The 15890-nt window shown below is 42.9% G+C and overlaps 1 protein-coding gene across 1 annotated transcript in view; it reads left to right on the top strand.

The window, feature by feature from the left end:
- usp43b (ubiquitin specific peptidase 43b) overlaps window positions 1–724 on the top strand; it is a 124901-nt gene extending 124177 nt beyond the window's left edge. The window contains exon 17 of the mRNA XM_034222673.1: window positions 34–724. Within this exon, the coding sequence (XP_034078564.1) occupies window positions 34–44 (11 nt within the window). The 3' untranslated portion in view covers window positions 45–724. The remainder of the gene's footprint in view (window positions 1–33) is intronic.
- The last annotated feature ends 15166 nt before the right edge of the window (window positions 725–15890 follow it).

Here is a 15890-nt window from a genome sequence, read left to right as displayed (position 1 = left end):
TGTGACTGATGGCTTTGTGTTTGTTTCTTTAAGTGCCTCTGTGACCGCCTGAGAGCCGGACTCCTTCCTGTTCCTGGAAACACTTCTCCTCCTATAGTACTGTTATAAGTTCTTGCCTGTGTGTGTCTTAAACTAAATCTATGCAGTGTTGAATTTACTGAGGAGAAAAACTGCTGTAATGTGATTTATTTAGCCCTTTTTTTGGTTTTACAAAGCAGTCTTCTGGTTTCATTTTGAGTTTATCTGAGTGTGGATTTGGTGAATTAGTATTTTTTGGCGCATTACCCTGTGTGTCACACGGGCTAAAACATGTATAATTGTGAAAAGCTACTAACGCCTGCACTGTAAATCTGCTGCTAAAGCCACACACATCATTGCTTTGTCATTTTCATCTTACATCACCAATGCACTTCCTTTCATTCAATATTCTGCTACCTTAACGAAGCTTAAGGAACAATAACACAGCAGCATAATTGGAAAAAGCACTTTCTTTTCTGTGTTTTATATATTAATTTATGAAAGAATTGATCTACAACTTGCAAACCAACAGATTTCTAACTCTTCCAAAGAGGCACTATTCTGCTTTTTGGGGGTTTCCCTATCCTGTGTGTTGTATAAGAAAAATAAAGAGCTTTCTGCACATTAAAGCATAGAAACATGTCACAGTAAAGCCACACAAATATTAATATTAACCTGAAAAAGAGCAGTATAGCGCCCCTTTAATTAAATATCAAAATTCTACAACAAAACCAGAGCTTACCTGATCAAAATAAACAATTACACAGAAGCAAAAACATTCAAAAACACTTGATTTATAGAACAATGAATCTACAACTTGCAAACCAATACTTTACTATCCAGTGCACATCTTTTGATTGCAACTTAGCGGCTGATAAAGAAACTCTACAAATTGCCAACCAACAGATAACTAATCAGTGGGACACGACATTAAATATGACATTAAACATGTTGTGTTTTTCTCTGGATGAATGAAGAGTTTTGGCTTATCTCCAAACAGTAGGTAGGAAATGTTCGCACTGAGAAGAAACACATATTTTAACAGCCGCTTACAGAGCAATAAAAGCAGGATTTGTTCATGTTTATTTCTCTTCCACTGAAGTTGGATTTGATCCTGATAAAATGCCAATACCAACAGACGCAGGTTCAGAAGTAAAGCTCCGTTTTCTCACATGGGATTTAGAGGATTCTCAGAACAGAAACACTATTATTATTTCTCCGCAGGGGTGTTATGAATTCTTCCGGTAATCCTGCTCGGTCACATTATCTGTAATAAAGTCATCACCACAGTTCCTGTTTTTGATGCATCCGTCACGGGGCATTATGAGGGAATGTAAGATTGTTTGCCGACACTTTAACGTTGTTCACGCCTCATGTCCTTTAATGTCACTGTTTAATTACCAAAATGCAATGCTAGTATATGAAGGATGTTGCTGAGGAAAATATGGCTAGATTTATATTTTATTATTAACTTTTTTAAAGGTTTTTGTACCTGATGTGTAATTATGTAATTTAAGATGTAAAAAAAATGTATGTTTCAGGTTACTGTATACATTTGATATGGTGGCCGACGAATGAAAACGTGCAACAACAAACCAACACATTTCCATTATGAGAAACGCGCTTCAGAAAGGATGCAAATATAGAAACACAAACACGTGAAGAGACCAGGGGACACTAAAGAGTGATGCACACAGCTGGGAGACCAGGGGACACTAAAGAGTGATGCACACAGCTGGGAGACCAGGGGACACTAAAGAGTGATGCACACAGCTGGGAGACCAGGGGACACTAAAGAGTGACGCACACAGCTGGGAGACCAGTGGACACTAAAGAGTGACGCACACAGCTGGGAGACCAGGGGACACTAAAGAGTGACGCACACAGCTGGGAGACCAGGGGACACTAAAGAGTGACGCACACAGCTGGGAGACCAGGGGACACTAAAGAGTGACGCACACAGCTGGGAGACCAGGGGACACTAAAGAGTGACGCACACAGCTGGGAGACCAGGGGACACTAAAGAGTGACGCACACAGCTGGGAGACTAGGGGACACTAAAGAGTGACGCACACAGCTGGGAGACCGGGGGACACTAAAGAGTGACGCACACAGCTGGGAGACTAGGGGACACTAAAGAGTGACGCACACAGCTGGGAGACCAGGGGACACTAAAGAGTGACGCACACAGCTGGGAGACCAGGGGACACTAAAGAGTGACACACACAGCTGGGAGACCAGGGGGACACTACAGAGTGACGCACACAGCTGGGAGACCAGGGGACACTAAAGAGTGACGCACACAGCTGGGAGACCAGGGGACACTAAAGAGTGACGCACACAGCTGGGAGACCAGGGGACACTAAAGAGTGACGCACACAGCTGGGAGACCAGGGGACACTAAAGAGTGCCGCACACAGCTGGGAGACCAGGGGACACTAAAGAGTGACGCACACAGCTGGGAGACCAGGGGACACTAAAGAGTGATGCGCACAGCTGGGAGACCAGGGGACACTAAAGAGTGATGCGCACAGCTGGGAGACCAGGGGACACTAAAGAGTGATGCACACAGCTGGGAGACCAGGGGACACTAAAGAGTGACGTACACAGCTGGGAGACCAGGGGACACTAAAGAGTGACGCACACAGCTGGGAGACCAGGGGACACTAAAGAGTGACGCACACAGCTGGGAGACCAGGGGACACTAAAGAGTGACGCACACAGCTGGGAGACCAGGGGACACTAAAGAGTGATGCACACAGCTGGGAGACCAGGGGACACTAAAGAGTGATGCACACAGCTGGGAGACCAGGGGACACTAAAGAGTGATGCACACAGCTGGGAGACCAGGGGACACTAAAGAGTGACGTACACAGCTGGGAGACCAGGGGACACTAAAGAGTGACACACACAGCTGGGAGACCAGGGGACACTAAAGAGTGACGCACACAGCTGGGAGACCAGGGGACACTAAAGAGTGATGCACACAGCTGGGAGACCAGGGGACACTAAAGAGTGCCGCACACAGCTGGGAGACCAGGGGACACTAAAGAGTGACGCACACAGCTGGGAGACCAGGGGACACTAAAGAGTGACGCACACAGCTGGGAGACCAGGGGACACTAAAGAGTGACGCACACAGCTGGGAGACCAGGGGACACTAAAGAGTGATGCACACAGCTGGGAGACCAGGGGACACTAAAGAGTGATGCGCACAGCTGGGAGACCAGGGGACACTAAAGAGTGACGCACACAGCTGGGAGACCAGGGGACACTAAAGAGTGACACACACAGCTGGGAGACCAGGGGACACTAAAGAGTGACGCACACAGCTGGGAGACCAGGGGACACTAAAGAGTGACGCACACAGCTGGGAGACCAGGGGACACTAAAGAGTGACGCACACAGCTGGGAGACCAGGGGACACTAAAGAGTGACGCACACAGCTGGGAGACCAGGGGACACTAAAGAGTGACGCACACAGCTGGGAGACCAGGGGACACTAAAGAGTGACGCACACAGCTGGGAGACCAGGGGACACTAAAGAGTGACGCACACAGCTGGGAGACCGGGGGACACTAAAGAGTGCCGCACACAGCTGGGAGACCAGGGGACACTAAAGAGTGACGCACACAGCTGGGAGACCGGGAGACACTAAAGAGTGACGCACACAGCTGAGAGACCAGGGGACACTAAAGAGTGACGCACACAGCTGGGAGACCAGGGGACACTAAAGAGGGACGCACACAGCTGGGAGACCAGGGGACACTAAAGAGGGACGCACACAGCTGGGAGACCAGGGGACACTAAAGAGTGACGCACACAGCTGGGAGACCGGGGGACACTAAAGAGTGACGCACACAGCTGGGAGACCGGGGGACACTAAAGAGTGACGCACACAGCTGGGAGACCAGGGGACACTAAAGAGTGACGCACACAGCTGGGAGACCAGGGGACACTAAAGAGTGACGCACACAGCTGGGAGACCAGGGGACACTAAAGAGTGACGCACACAGCTGGGACACCGGGGGACACTAAAGAGTGACGCACACAGTTAGTAAACGCTGCGCATGTTTCCTCAAGTAGCTGCATGTTCAAGTTGCTCTCGATGTGTCTTCATGTGTTTTGGCTCATTGATGTTTTTACATTTGCATCGTTTCTGAACCTGGAGCGTGTTGCTCCTGACGTACTCTAAAGTGTTTTGGACCTGAAGCATTTGCACCGGTCGGCCAACCTAAGTTACATACTGTAAGTGAATTTGTCACAACACACAGAAGTAATATACTGTAATATCTGCTTAATGTACTGCAAGTTTTTATGGATTGCAAATTAAACACAGCTTTTCTCACAATACGGTGTATCTGAGTGATTTGTGACCGCTGAGTTAGCGTGCATCCCATCAATCTTATCTCGTATCCACATCGTGCAGCAGGGGTACAGTTTAAGTATTCAGGACAGGTGTGTGCGTCCTCTGGGGGAATTGGATGTTCTGCTAAGTCAAGCAGCAGACAGAGTTTCAGCTGATGAGGCCAGAACACCGAGGCATTCAGCAAAACGTTTCATAATTGAATTCATCTATCTATTCATATAGAACTTTCAGAGAGTCCCTGCTAATACAGCTCATTATAACTGTAAAGGTCCTTACACATCAAAGAACACGTCCCGACTGTTGCGTCGCCTCACGTCTCCTGCGTCTTGGCCAACAGTCGCACTGGAACACACCGCAAAGACTTCAGCCGACGGCCAAGAAGCACGTACGAACTGCGCATGCGTGAGTGGCAATAACTCTCCTTACCAGCAGGCGGCGGTAGCGTGTATTCGTCATTCAAAAGAGGCAACAATCGGAAGACAGGCCGTTTCTCAATCTCGAGGATACTGGCTTCCAAGCCAATATCTCAAGGATGCTACGTCATCGAGTGCCGCCGAAGGACTGTTCCAATCTCCAGCATACTTGGAATTCCACCGAGGCCGCGTCCTTGGTTTGGGGGTAATTTCGAGGCTACACATGGGTAGACTTCGCGTCCTTAAAATCCCCACAATGCTTTGCGCACGGACCAATTTCAAAAACCCTTGCGGAGAATGGCTGAACCGACGCAGCACACATTTAAATGTAAGTATGGCGTAGAACATGTGTTGGTAAATATGTTACTTTGTTACATTTGTTACCACTATAAATGTGTTCCGTGAAAGTAAAGCAAGTTCATAATTAGATCGACATCGTGAGGTATTTATTTTCGGTACAGTTTATGTTGAAACCGCACACTTGTTAGCCTGTTCCATTCTTCTTCGTTTTCCGAAGCCGTGGCTCGGAAGTACGCGACTACCAAGCCAGCATCCTCGCGATTGAGAAACGGCCACAGACTGCGTGATAACCGAGAGAAGAAGAACAGACTACGTGATATAAACAAACAATAGCGTGCGTTCCATTTTCCCTCTACAGCGAGAAGCTCACATGGCTTTCCCGAACCTCAGTCGAGAGCTGGAGTTAAATGAAATCTCAGATTTGCCTTCTTAATAGTTTGTTTGGGTCCTCACTTCCGTTTCGCTTCTCATGCACTGATTCGCTAGCTGAACAGCCAATCAAAGTGATTGAGCCGACAGCCTCCTGATTCAACATGTCGAATCGGTGTCGGCACGGCCGAAAAGACACAACGGTGCGGGACACACCAATCTGAGTAGGGCGACGCGACGCTCATCAACGGCCCGACATCTATCAACGGCCGAAATCGGCTTGGTGTGTAAGGGACTTAATGTAACTACGTTAAAAGAAAAGCTTAAAAATCATTGGAGCGCTAAGCTGACTTGTAATAGTAAGATAGATGTCTCTGTCAGTCCTTCTTCACGCTCAGCGGTTGCTCTTGCTCTGTGTAGTTGGTTGTATAATCTACAAGTGGATTTAAATCAAATTAGATCATATGTTGCGGCGAAGATGTTTTTAGGTTTGTCCTCCATCAGCTTCAACTCTCTGTGATTTATGGAGTGTCCTGATGTACAGAAACCTCTCACTGTTGCTGAAGTTCTGCTAGCGAGTTAGCTGTTAGCTTAGCGGTGCTGCCAGTATGTATGAAGAGAACTGGATTCAGACATGGAGGCGGGCCCCGTTCATTCCTATCAAAGTTACTCCGTTACTAAAATACTTCCCTGGATCCTCAGCAGATCTTCTACATTCATTAAGACCATAGACTCTAGTCTAGAGCATGCACACTTGTTTTCCTTAAAGGTCTCCTATCATGCAAAATGCACTTTTTTACATCTTTTACATAACCATGTGTCCCCGGTGCGTCAGGAGACTCAAAAAGTGTCAGGAAATAAACCCCTCTCTCTTTTCCTCCGTACCCTATAATCTCTAAAAACGGGGGAACATCGGAGCTGATCCAGATTTGCTGCGTCATGACGACATTACTCAAATGTGGGCTGGCTTTACGCCCACGGACCAATCAGAAACGTTGCTGTCTGAAGTATTATGGTCTGTGTTTACATTAGGTCTCATCTGAGTCAAATGAATGTAGAGGGAAATCCCTGGATATGGTTTTAAGCACATTTTATATACGTTTTCCGACGGTGATGACGATTTACCTCAGAGAAATCTAAACCCTGATTCACAGACATCTCCTTAGCAATGTTCGCCAATACGAAAACGTTTTTTTGGGCCCAATGGCATCACGTGACTGACAGGAAGTTGCATTACCATCGTTTTGCCTCTACGAAAATGCACTACTGAGAGCTCAGAACCCTGGAGGAGATTTGGTGTTTTCACTACGAGCACTTTGCACTTAATGGTTTTTAATTTAGAGGAGTTTCTTCTAGCGCGCGGCCGAGTGAGCTTAGCTTATGTTACAGTTAAAAACATGGCGGCCCTGGTCTATGGCTAGTTGAAAGCACCTTAAACATGTTTTATTCGCGAAACACCAACACCCTTTGTCAATATATACGTTAGATTGAAGTATCATGTATCCCATTAGCTGGAAAAGTGATTTGGTAAGCCAGTTTACGAGCTGGATCCATTTCGAGAATTGAAGAGAGGCAAGGTAAATAGGATCGCTTATAATCATCTGCAGTTATAGTAATGTCTGTTTCTGTTATTCGAGCACACCAACCAGCTTGTGGAGACCTTAAATTAGACTGAAGTGTAGAGGCTGTTTAGTGGGTCTGCCATTACTTTAATTGTTTCAATATCCCTACTTATTGAGCAGTAAACATCATTAGGGTGCGAGCACAGTTTACTAAGTGAATGGTCTGTAGTTGCTGACACACAAGTAAACAAGATTATGCTGGAGATAATTGATTGATTGATACATTTTATTTCGAACAAGTCAAATAAATAATTACAAAACAAAACAAATGTTGCAGTGCATAGTCATGTAAGAGAAATCAAAACAAAAAATTACATTTACAACAACAGCATTGGCAACATAAACAGTCCCACATCGAGTGTTCGAAAAGGAGTGAGAAGAAGTATCATTTATTTAATCTCACCCCCTTGTCCCTAAATGATTTATTTATAATCTATAATCTGCAATAATTATCATTGTTATTATTATTAATCTGCTTTACCTGTTGATTGACATATATACATACACATATGTACATACACACACATATATACATATACATATATATATACACACCTACATACTCACACATATACACATATGTACATACACACACATATATGCACATATACACACATACACACACATAGTCAAACACTTCCCCCATGCCTGTACCTTGAGAACATAATGTCTCTGTATTTCCTCTTGAACTGATTAATGTCTGGACATCGCTTTAGCTCCATAATGAGAAGGTCGTGTACAGAATGGGCTATTGGTGCAATGCTCTTATTTAAAAAGACTATAGTGTGTTTTAAATAAGTTTATTTTAGTATGCATGCAGCTACTGTCTTTAAATCTAATCAGATTATCTTTTATATGGGGGAGATTAATCTGATTCTGAACCCACGCCTCCAGAGGTTCAGAAGAAGTGGAGAAAAACGAGACTACATTATCAGCCTGGATGTGGCTGATGCATCTTCCTGCAACATGTACAGAATCATAATTCTCTGTTATCTCCGCTCAAACATGTTGGTGCTGATAGCACTAAGTAATGCATGAGTCATTTCTATTTAGATAAAGTAAGCTTGACCTCAGCACTTCCTCATCTGTTTATACGACTTAATATTCACTTCTGTGTGTGAGTGTGGAAAGAGGTAGTTGTGCCAATTCATTATTTAGTTGAACGGGCACAAGCACAGCATTTGAATAAATTCTCAAACACATGTTTGTGGTTTTCTCTACAGCTAGAGCACAATTTAATGGTTCATTTGCTGGAATTTCTTCCATATTTTTGTGGAAAACTGCCTATTTAATATAGTTCTGTTACCATATGAGTACATGCCCGGCCCCTCCCATTTGACATTCTTGCCCTCCCCAAATAAACACGATTTTTATTAATTATAAAAATTAAAAAAAACATTTTTAAATTGTTGTTGTTACAAATAAACTGTGAACTTTTATGCTACGATGTATGTGATGTCAGATAGTAACTAATACAAAAAAATCGCAGGCTACGTCAAATAAATTCATGTGTCTGTTGTGATTTGTGATTCGTCCACATTTAGACCAATCACAGCGTCACACTCTGCCGCCTATTCTGGATTTGTTTATTGTGCATTCTGTAGACTCCCATTTATGTTTGAATTACACAATGGACATCAGAAATTCGCTCAAAAGGTCTACGGATTTATTAAAACGAAATAGCGATGAAATAGCTGCAGCCGGTTGTGCTGCTGGCGACCCTGCACCTGCCGTTGCAGCAGCACGCCTTAATGTCACAAGCTTGACCTCGGCAAACCCCGGGCTGAGTTAGCGAGCCCAAACCTTGACTCATCAAGGCGGCCGCGCCACCAACGCTGTCCTCCGAGGCACAGCTCCTTGTGCCCCTACCGTCACCACCTGCGTTGCCACACCCGCCAGCATCCTCCTCCTCATCCGTGCCGGTGCCTCCACTACAGACGCTACCTCGCAGCACATCAACAGGTATTATTGGGCCAGCAACCGCTCAAAGACCAACAGCCCCAGATGTTCTTGGGGTTAATAAACCCAACCAGGTGAGACTGGATCGTTATCCAGGGAGATTGTTTTCAGGAAAGAAGCGCACTTTTGCCGCTGCATGGTACAACAACAGACCATGGCTTCAATATTCGTTAAAAGCAGACGCAGCCTTTTGTTTCCCCTGTAGACAGTTTAAAGTAAATACGTCTTCATCTGATGCGGCTTTTACTGTCAAAGGTTTTGGCGACTGGAAACACGCATTACAGACTGATAAAGGACTGCTAAGACATGCCGCATCAAAAGAACACATTTCATGTGAGAGTTTGTGGAGAGAGAGATACGCGCAGTGGCGACTGGTCATTAGGGGCAGGTGGGGCACAGCCCCACCTAGTGTCAGAAGAAAGTATTAAAAAAAATGATTAAGAAAAAATGCAAAAAATGTATTAAAATATATATAAAATATATTTTTAGATCATGTTCAATCATCTGATTCGTCTGTACATTGCTGTTTTAGTCTGTGTTCTTCTAATTAGTGTCTACAGTGTGTGCCTATTGAGCTGTTTAGAGCCATGTGGGACAAAACCCGATCCTGCCCCTCCCTCTCCCTGTTTAAGTGAACGGTGACTGTAAAAACTACACTGCGCATGCTCAGAGTATTGTCCTATTTAATGTGTGTGGCAAAAAAATAATGACCATAGGGGCATTGAGCTGCCATCCCCACCATACGTCATCTCACATAATTCAGAGCTGATTGGCTGTAAGTACGTGTGCCGCGAAAAGTGTGGTGTGTGAAGAGGAGACGAGAGAGCTGCAGTGACGCGTCCTAAAACCAGGAAGTAAACTGCGCATGGCTTCCCTCGACAAAAAAGCAATGATATTTCTCCATAGGAATTTAGAAAATAGCTCAAAATAAGATCTGTGGGAAACAAACCTGTTAGATAAATGCACGTTTTGTTCAGCCGGATAATATCCACATGTCTACCCTACTTTTATAATTTTCGAATCATAAATCTATTGATTAGATAGATTAGATTTATGATAGACTTTTGAAACTACAAGAAGATAAGGAGGACTTTTACAAAAAAGTAATAGAGATTTTTGTCCAGAGGGATAGGCAAATGGACTTCATCTTCATGTCAAGGTAAGACTGCAATTGTATTGAAAATGGGATCTTACTAAGAGAGAACAATTAAATATTTAAATGATAAAATTACATCTTTTGGGTATCCTTTTGTTGAACTGTCTGTTTAAAATTAATTGAAGCATCAGATAAAAAAAAGCTTTTGAAAATAATATTATATTTTTATTTAGGTCAAAATATAATATTTGTAAACCTGAAGAGTCAGAGTCAGTGCCTCACCAGCCATGAACCTCACTGCAGAAGCTTATATATAGACATCTACGTTTTTTGTGCCCCACCACTTTTGTACATATAAAAACGCCACTGGATACGCGAGGAAACAAATAAGGAAATGAGTACTTTGGTGCAGATCAGCTGGCACGGAACCGTTATTATGTGTCAGCTGTCGTTGATATGATAGCTTTTTTAGCCGTCAACCAACTCCCTCTCAGAGGTGACCACGATTCACTCCACAGCATGTCCGAGTCAGGCAGTGGGCTCTTCCTGTCGCTGTTTGAGTATACGCTGCAGTACAAAGATGCAGAGTTGGCCAACATAATGGAAAGCATTCCCCACACAGCAACACACACCTCTCACGACATGCACAATGCCATAATAGAGCTAACAGCAGCTCATCGTCTCCGTCTCTACTATTTCTCTCCGAGTGCAGCGATGAGGAAGCTGCCATCCTTAACCAGTGTGCCTTGCTGGTGATTTACCAGTGTTTGTGCTGCCACGCACACAATGTTTCAAACGTGGTTTCTATGTTGCCCTTTATTTGTGTATGTATTTGCGACAAGTGTGCGTCTTTGCGCAATGCTGTTGGCCTTATATATCAAACAGCAATTGCTGTTTGATATATATTGTGCCGCAGGCCCGCAGCACTTGACGGTGTTGTGTGCCCTCCCATGAAAATCATATGCCCTCCCTTTAGATTTGTTCTGGCGCCGGGTCTGTATGAGTATACAGTGTTAATTAATACTTTAAGGAATAGATTGACACTAGCATGGCATGGCTAACAAGCTAATCTAGCCTAGCTCTATCAAAGGTAACAAAAGCTATTTTACAACATGTCTTAAACTCACAGATTAATTGCCTGTATATATTATAGTATAGTGTATTATTTGATTTCCTTAGGGTGGTCAAATCTTCTCATTAAACTCTTTAACACACTCTTAAATGAGCTGATTCGCAAAAACACAATGCAGCAAATTTAAAACTAGAGCTAGCAGTCGTTAGCTTTGCTCGGCAAGATTTAATTAACAAGTTATGTGTTTTTGGATCAATCCATACACAAAACTAAGTGTAAAAACACAATTTGCTATTCTTTGGGGGGTCATGTGCCAAAATAATGAAAGATGTATTACCTTAAAGTTTTCCAAACGTTATGCTAAACTAAGCTAACGGGCTGCTAGCTCTAGCTTCTTACCATACAGACATAGGAGTTGTAGGTATAGTTAGAGCTATCAGTCGGTTAGCTTTGTTGTTAATAAGTTAAGATACTCATTAGCTTAGCATTACAGTCCACTTTACTCGATGTCAAGGAAGGACAGGACATTTTAGCTACTGATTTAGAGGCATACATGCCAGCCTTTCCAAATCCAAAAGAGGTAGGTTTGCGCGCGGCAAATGTGCACACCCAAATTAGGTAATCAGAAGAAATGGAACCCCAGTAATTACATGTATAAACCATGTATTTAACATAGGCTGTCACAACCCGATCCGTCCCCCTGCCCGATCGGTACTGCGCATGTACGAGATGGTCCGCCATATTGGACAACTCCGGACGGCAACCCAAGATGGACACTTGACACTGGCTTTTAGCAAAGCTCAAAAAGAAAACTCGAGAGAGATGAGTTATTGTTATTACAACGTGACTTCACTATTATTTAACAACTCTTTTCATTGGGTTCTTGTATTTGGGGTTAAGTACATTGTCAGAATAAGTGAGAAGTTAATGTAACTTCTGTTAGACAGCCATATGCCATACATTTTTACATACATTCACAGTAAATATGTATTCAGTATGATAGCTGTCTAACAGAAGTTAAATTCATTTCTCACTTATTCTGACAATGTACTTAACCCCAAATAAAAGAACCCAATAAAAAGTGGTAGTTTGGTAAACAGTGACATCAACGACATGTTTGGTCTGTAAAATGCCCGAAAAGTGAAAGAATGGGAGATAAATATCCCAAAGTCTCCACATGATATTGTCTTTTTAAGGTGTTTCTGGTCCTCTTTCAGTTGAGACAGTGTAGATGAAGGATGTGTCAGGATGTAGAACTCTTGTGTGAACATTGGATAAAGCCAGGTTCATATTCTTGTTTCATGTTGTTGACATTTAGAGTCAAAGGTTTGCACAGAGCGAAATATCTTTGTGTTGCGCCATAAATCAGAAAATACTGCATTAAAAAAGTCATTTGCTGCATTTTTCTACTGATAAAGTGTGATATAAATAATGTACAGGCTTTCAGATTGCTGTAGTTCACTAAACAGAGACATTAACGACATGTTTGGTGTTGAAAATGTCAGAAAAAGTGAAAGAATGGGAGATAAATCCCCAAATCTCAAAATGTTATTATATTTTGTGTGTGTTTGTGGTCCTCTTTCAGTTGAGACACTGTAGGTGAAGGATGCTTCCGGAAAAGACCAAACACTGGATGTCTTTCAGTCGCCAACATGTGTTTTCGAGACACAGTCAGCAGTGACCCCACTGGTGATTTCTGAAGAGTTGACGTGTCTGAAAAACGATGGTTGTTGTCCAGTAAATAGGACAAATGAAGCTCAGCGTAAGTTCAACCAGGAAAACCGTCTTTACTCATTCATTTACTATTCCCATGTAACTACTCTCTCTCCTCTCAATAAGTGATCGGGGCGTCACTCTCCAGCTTCACCAATCACTTCGCTCTATTCCCAAGAGCCTATCATAGCGCTCTGCTAAGCCTTTTAAGTCTGCTCTCCCCCCTCTGACAGCTGTCATTTCAGGTGACTCTACGCAACCCTCCTCCCCCTGCTTTAACTGTAGTCAGAGAAACTATGTTTACGTCGTCTTCTCTGTTTCTCATGAGGTCTCAATTCAATTAAATTCAATTCAAAACCTTTATTTATACAGATAAAACCCATTGAGATCATAGACCTCTTTTACAATGGTGACCTGCTTCAATTAGTTCCAAACATTAATACAAACATGACAGAAAACAAAGGACATTATATGATACTACAGTTTGTATACTAGTAGCATTTACAGACACCAATATGTTCTGATTGTATAGCGTCTATCCTAGCTTTAAAAACATGAAATGGAATCAAACTGCTTAGCTTCCATTCCTTTTGTAGACTGTTCCATGCTAGCGGCGCTGCGCATCTAAAAGCTGTATTTCCTAATACAGTCCTAGCAGTTGGCACATGTAATACAACCACAGCTTTAGATCTCAGGCAGTAGCCACTTACAATACGCTGTGAGATCAGGGAACAGATGTAAGACGGAAGTTTCCCTAACATTGCTTTATAAATAAAAAGATACCAGTGATTTAGCCGCCGTACAGTAAGTGAAAGCAACCCTGCCCTTGTATACAGGGTACAATGATGAGTCAAAGTCTTACAGTCTGTCACAAACCTTAGTGCACTATGATAGGCGGCATCTATCTTGGTGAGGTAATTGGCCGGCGCATTCATATAAAATAGATCACCATAGTCCAGCACAGGTAAAAAGGTCACAGTGACTAGCCTTTTCCTGGCCTCAAGAGAGAAACAGGACTTGTTTCTATAAAAAAAACCTAGCCTAACCCTCAGTTTTTTAAGCAGGTTATTTACATGCAGTTTAAAAGAAAGACAGTCATCAAGCCAGATACCAAGGTATTTGTAAGAGGTTACCACTTCAAGTTTTTTTCCTTGCATGGTTACAATATCTAAAACAGGCTCTGGTGACTTTTTAGCTTTTGAAAAGAGCATTAACTTGGTTTTATCCACATTTAAAATTAGCTTAAGCACTGAGAGCTGAGTCTGAACAGTGTTAAAAACAGTCTGTAATTTAACAACAGCCTCCTTAACTGAGGTACCTGCACAATACATCACAGTATCATCCGCATAAAAATGTAAGGTAGCTTCCTCCACATTATCACCCAAGCTATTAATATAAATGGAGAATAAAAGTGGACCTAGAACAGAACCCTGAGGTACACCATTAGAAATGCTCAACCACTCTGAAGTGAGCCCATCAAAGTGTACACATTGGGACCTTTCAGAGAGGTAGTTCACAAACCACCCCACTGCAAGGCTGGACAAGCCAATGCTGAGTAGCCTCTGTTTTAAAATGCGATGATCGACGGTGTCAAACGCTTTAGAGAGATCAATAAACAGAGCTGCACAACTCTGCTTATTATCTAAAAAACTAGTGATGTCATTTACCACTTTCATTGTGGCAGTGATGGTGCTGTGTTTTTTCCTGAAGCCCGACTGATGTTTCGACAGGATATCATTTATACATAAAAAGTCCTTTACTTGCTCACTCACTAGTCGTTCAAGCACTTTAGCCAGAACTGACAATTTCGAGATTGGCCTATAGTTATTTAAAATAGTTGCCTCCCCTCCTTTCAGTAAAGGCAAGACATAAGCAGACTTCCATACTTTAGGAATTGTATTTGTGCTGAGGGAGAGGTTAAAAAGAGAAGTAAGCGGTGGAGCAATAAAATCTACAGCTATCTTTAAAAAGAAAGGTTCTAGGTTGTCCGGGCCAGCCGGTTTCCTAGGATCTAACTTGGATAAAACATCATGGACAACACCAACAGTAAAAGGGGTAAAACTGAAAGCGTTTTCCAGACCACATTGTTCAAGGATTGGAGCGTTCACAGAAGCAGAAGCACAGTCAGTGACAGAATCAAACAGCGAGCCACAAGACACAAAATGCTTATTAAAACAATTGAGCATAGTAGCCCTGTCTGATATAATGCCAGATGCTGTGGTGAGGCACGGAGGTAGCTCATTTGGGATATCACCAGTGGAAATCGATTTTATGGCTTTCCAAAATTTCCTAGGATTATTCAGATTTTCTGTGGTAACTGACAAATAGTACTTTGATTTAGCACTTTTTATTTGAGATGTGAAGCTATTTCTTAGCTGCCTAAAGCGTAGCCATTCTACCTCTGAGCCTGATTTCCTAGCCTTTGCCCAGGCATTGTTTCTCTCATGAAGGAGACTGGACAGTTCAGCGGAAAACCAGGGATTGTCTCGACCCTTCACTCTGAATTTACGCAGAGGTGCATGTCTATCTATAATTTTCATAAAACCAAGATAAAAATAAGACCATGCAGTTTCTACATCCGCACACAGATTGATCTTACCCCAATCAAAATCAAACAGATCGTGTAAAAAACCCTGCTCCACAAAGTGTTTTTTATCTCTCCTTGTGATGATGCGTGGTTTCACTTTTTGGATCTTAGTGTCCCTAATTGTGGCTACAACACAGTGGTCACTCAGATCATTAGCAAATACTCCCACAGATGAGTATTTATGTGGCACATTTATTAAAATGAGATCAATTAAGGAGGATTTATTTGGGGACTTAATGTTTGGGCGAGTAGGACTATCTACAATCTGAGTAATGTTCAAAGAGGTACACAGGTTTTTAAAGTCCTCTGACACAGAAGTTAACCAGTCCCAATTAAAATCACCAAGCAGCACTATTTCCTTGTAGGAAAGTT

Source organism: Gymnodraco acuticeps, unplaced genomic scaffold (genome assembly GCF_902827175.1).
Source record: "Gymnodraco acuticeps unplaced genomic scaffold, fGymAcu1.1, whole genome shotgun sequence".
Lineage (NCBI taxonomy): Eukaryota > Metazoa > Chordata > Actinopteri > Perciformes > Bathydraconidae > Gymnodraco > Gymnodraco acuticeps.
Note: the sequence above shows the minus strand (reverse complement) of the source record. Positions and strands in the feature narration are given on the sequence as shown.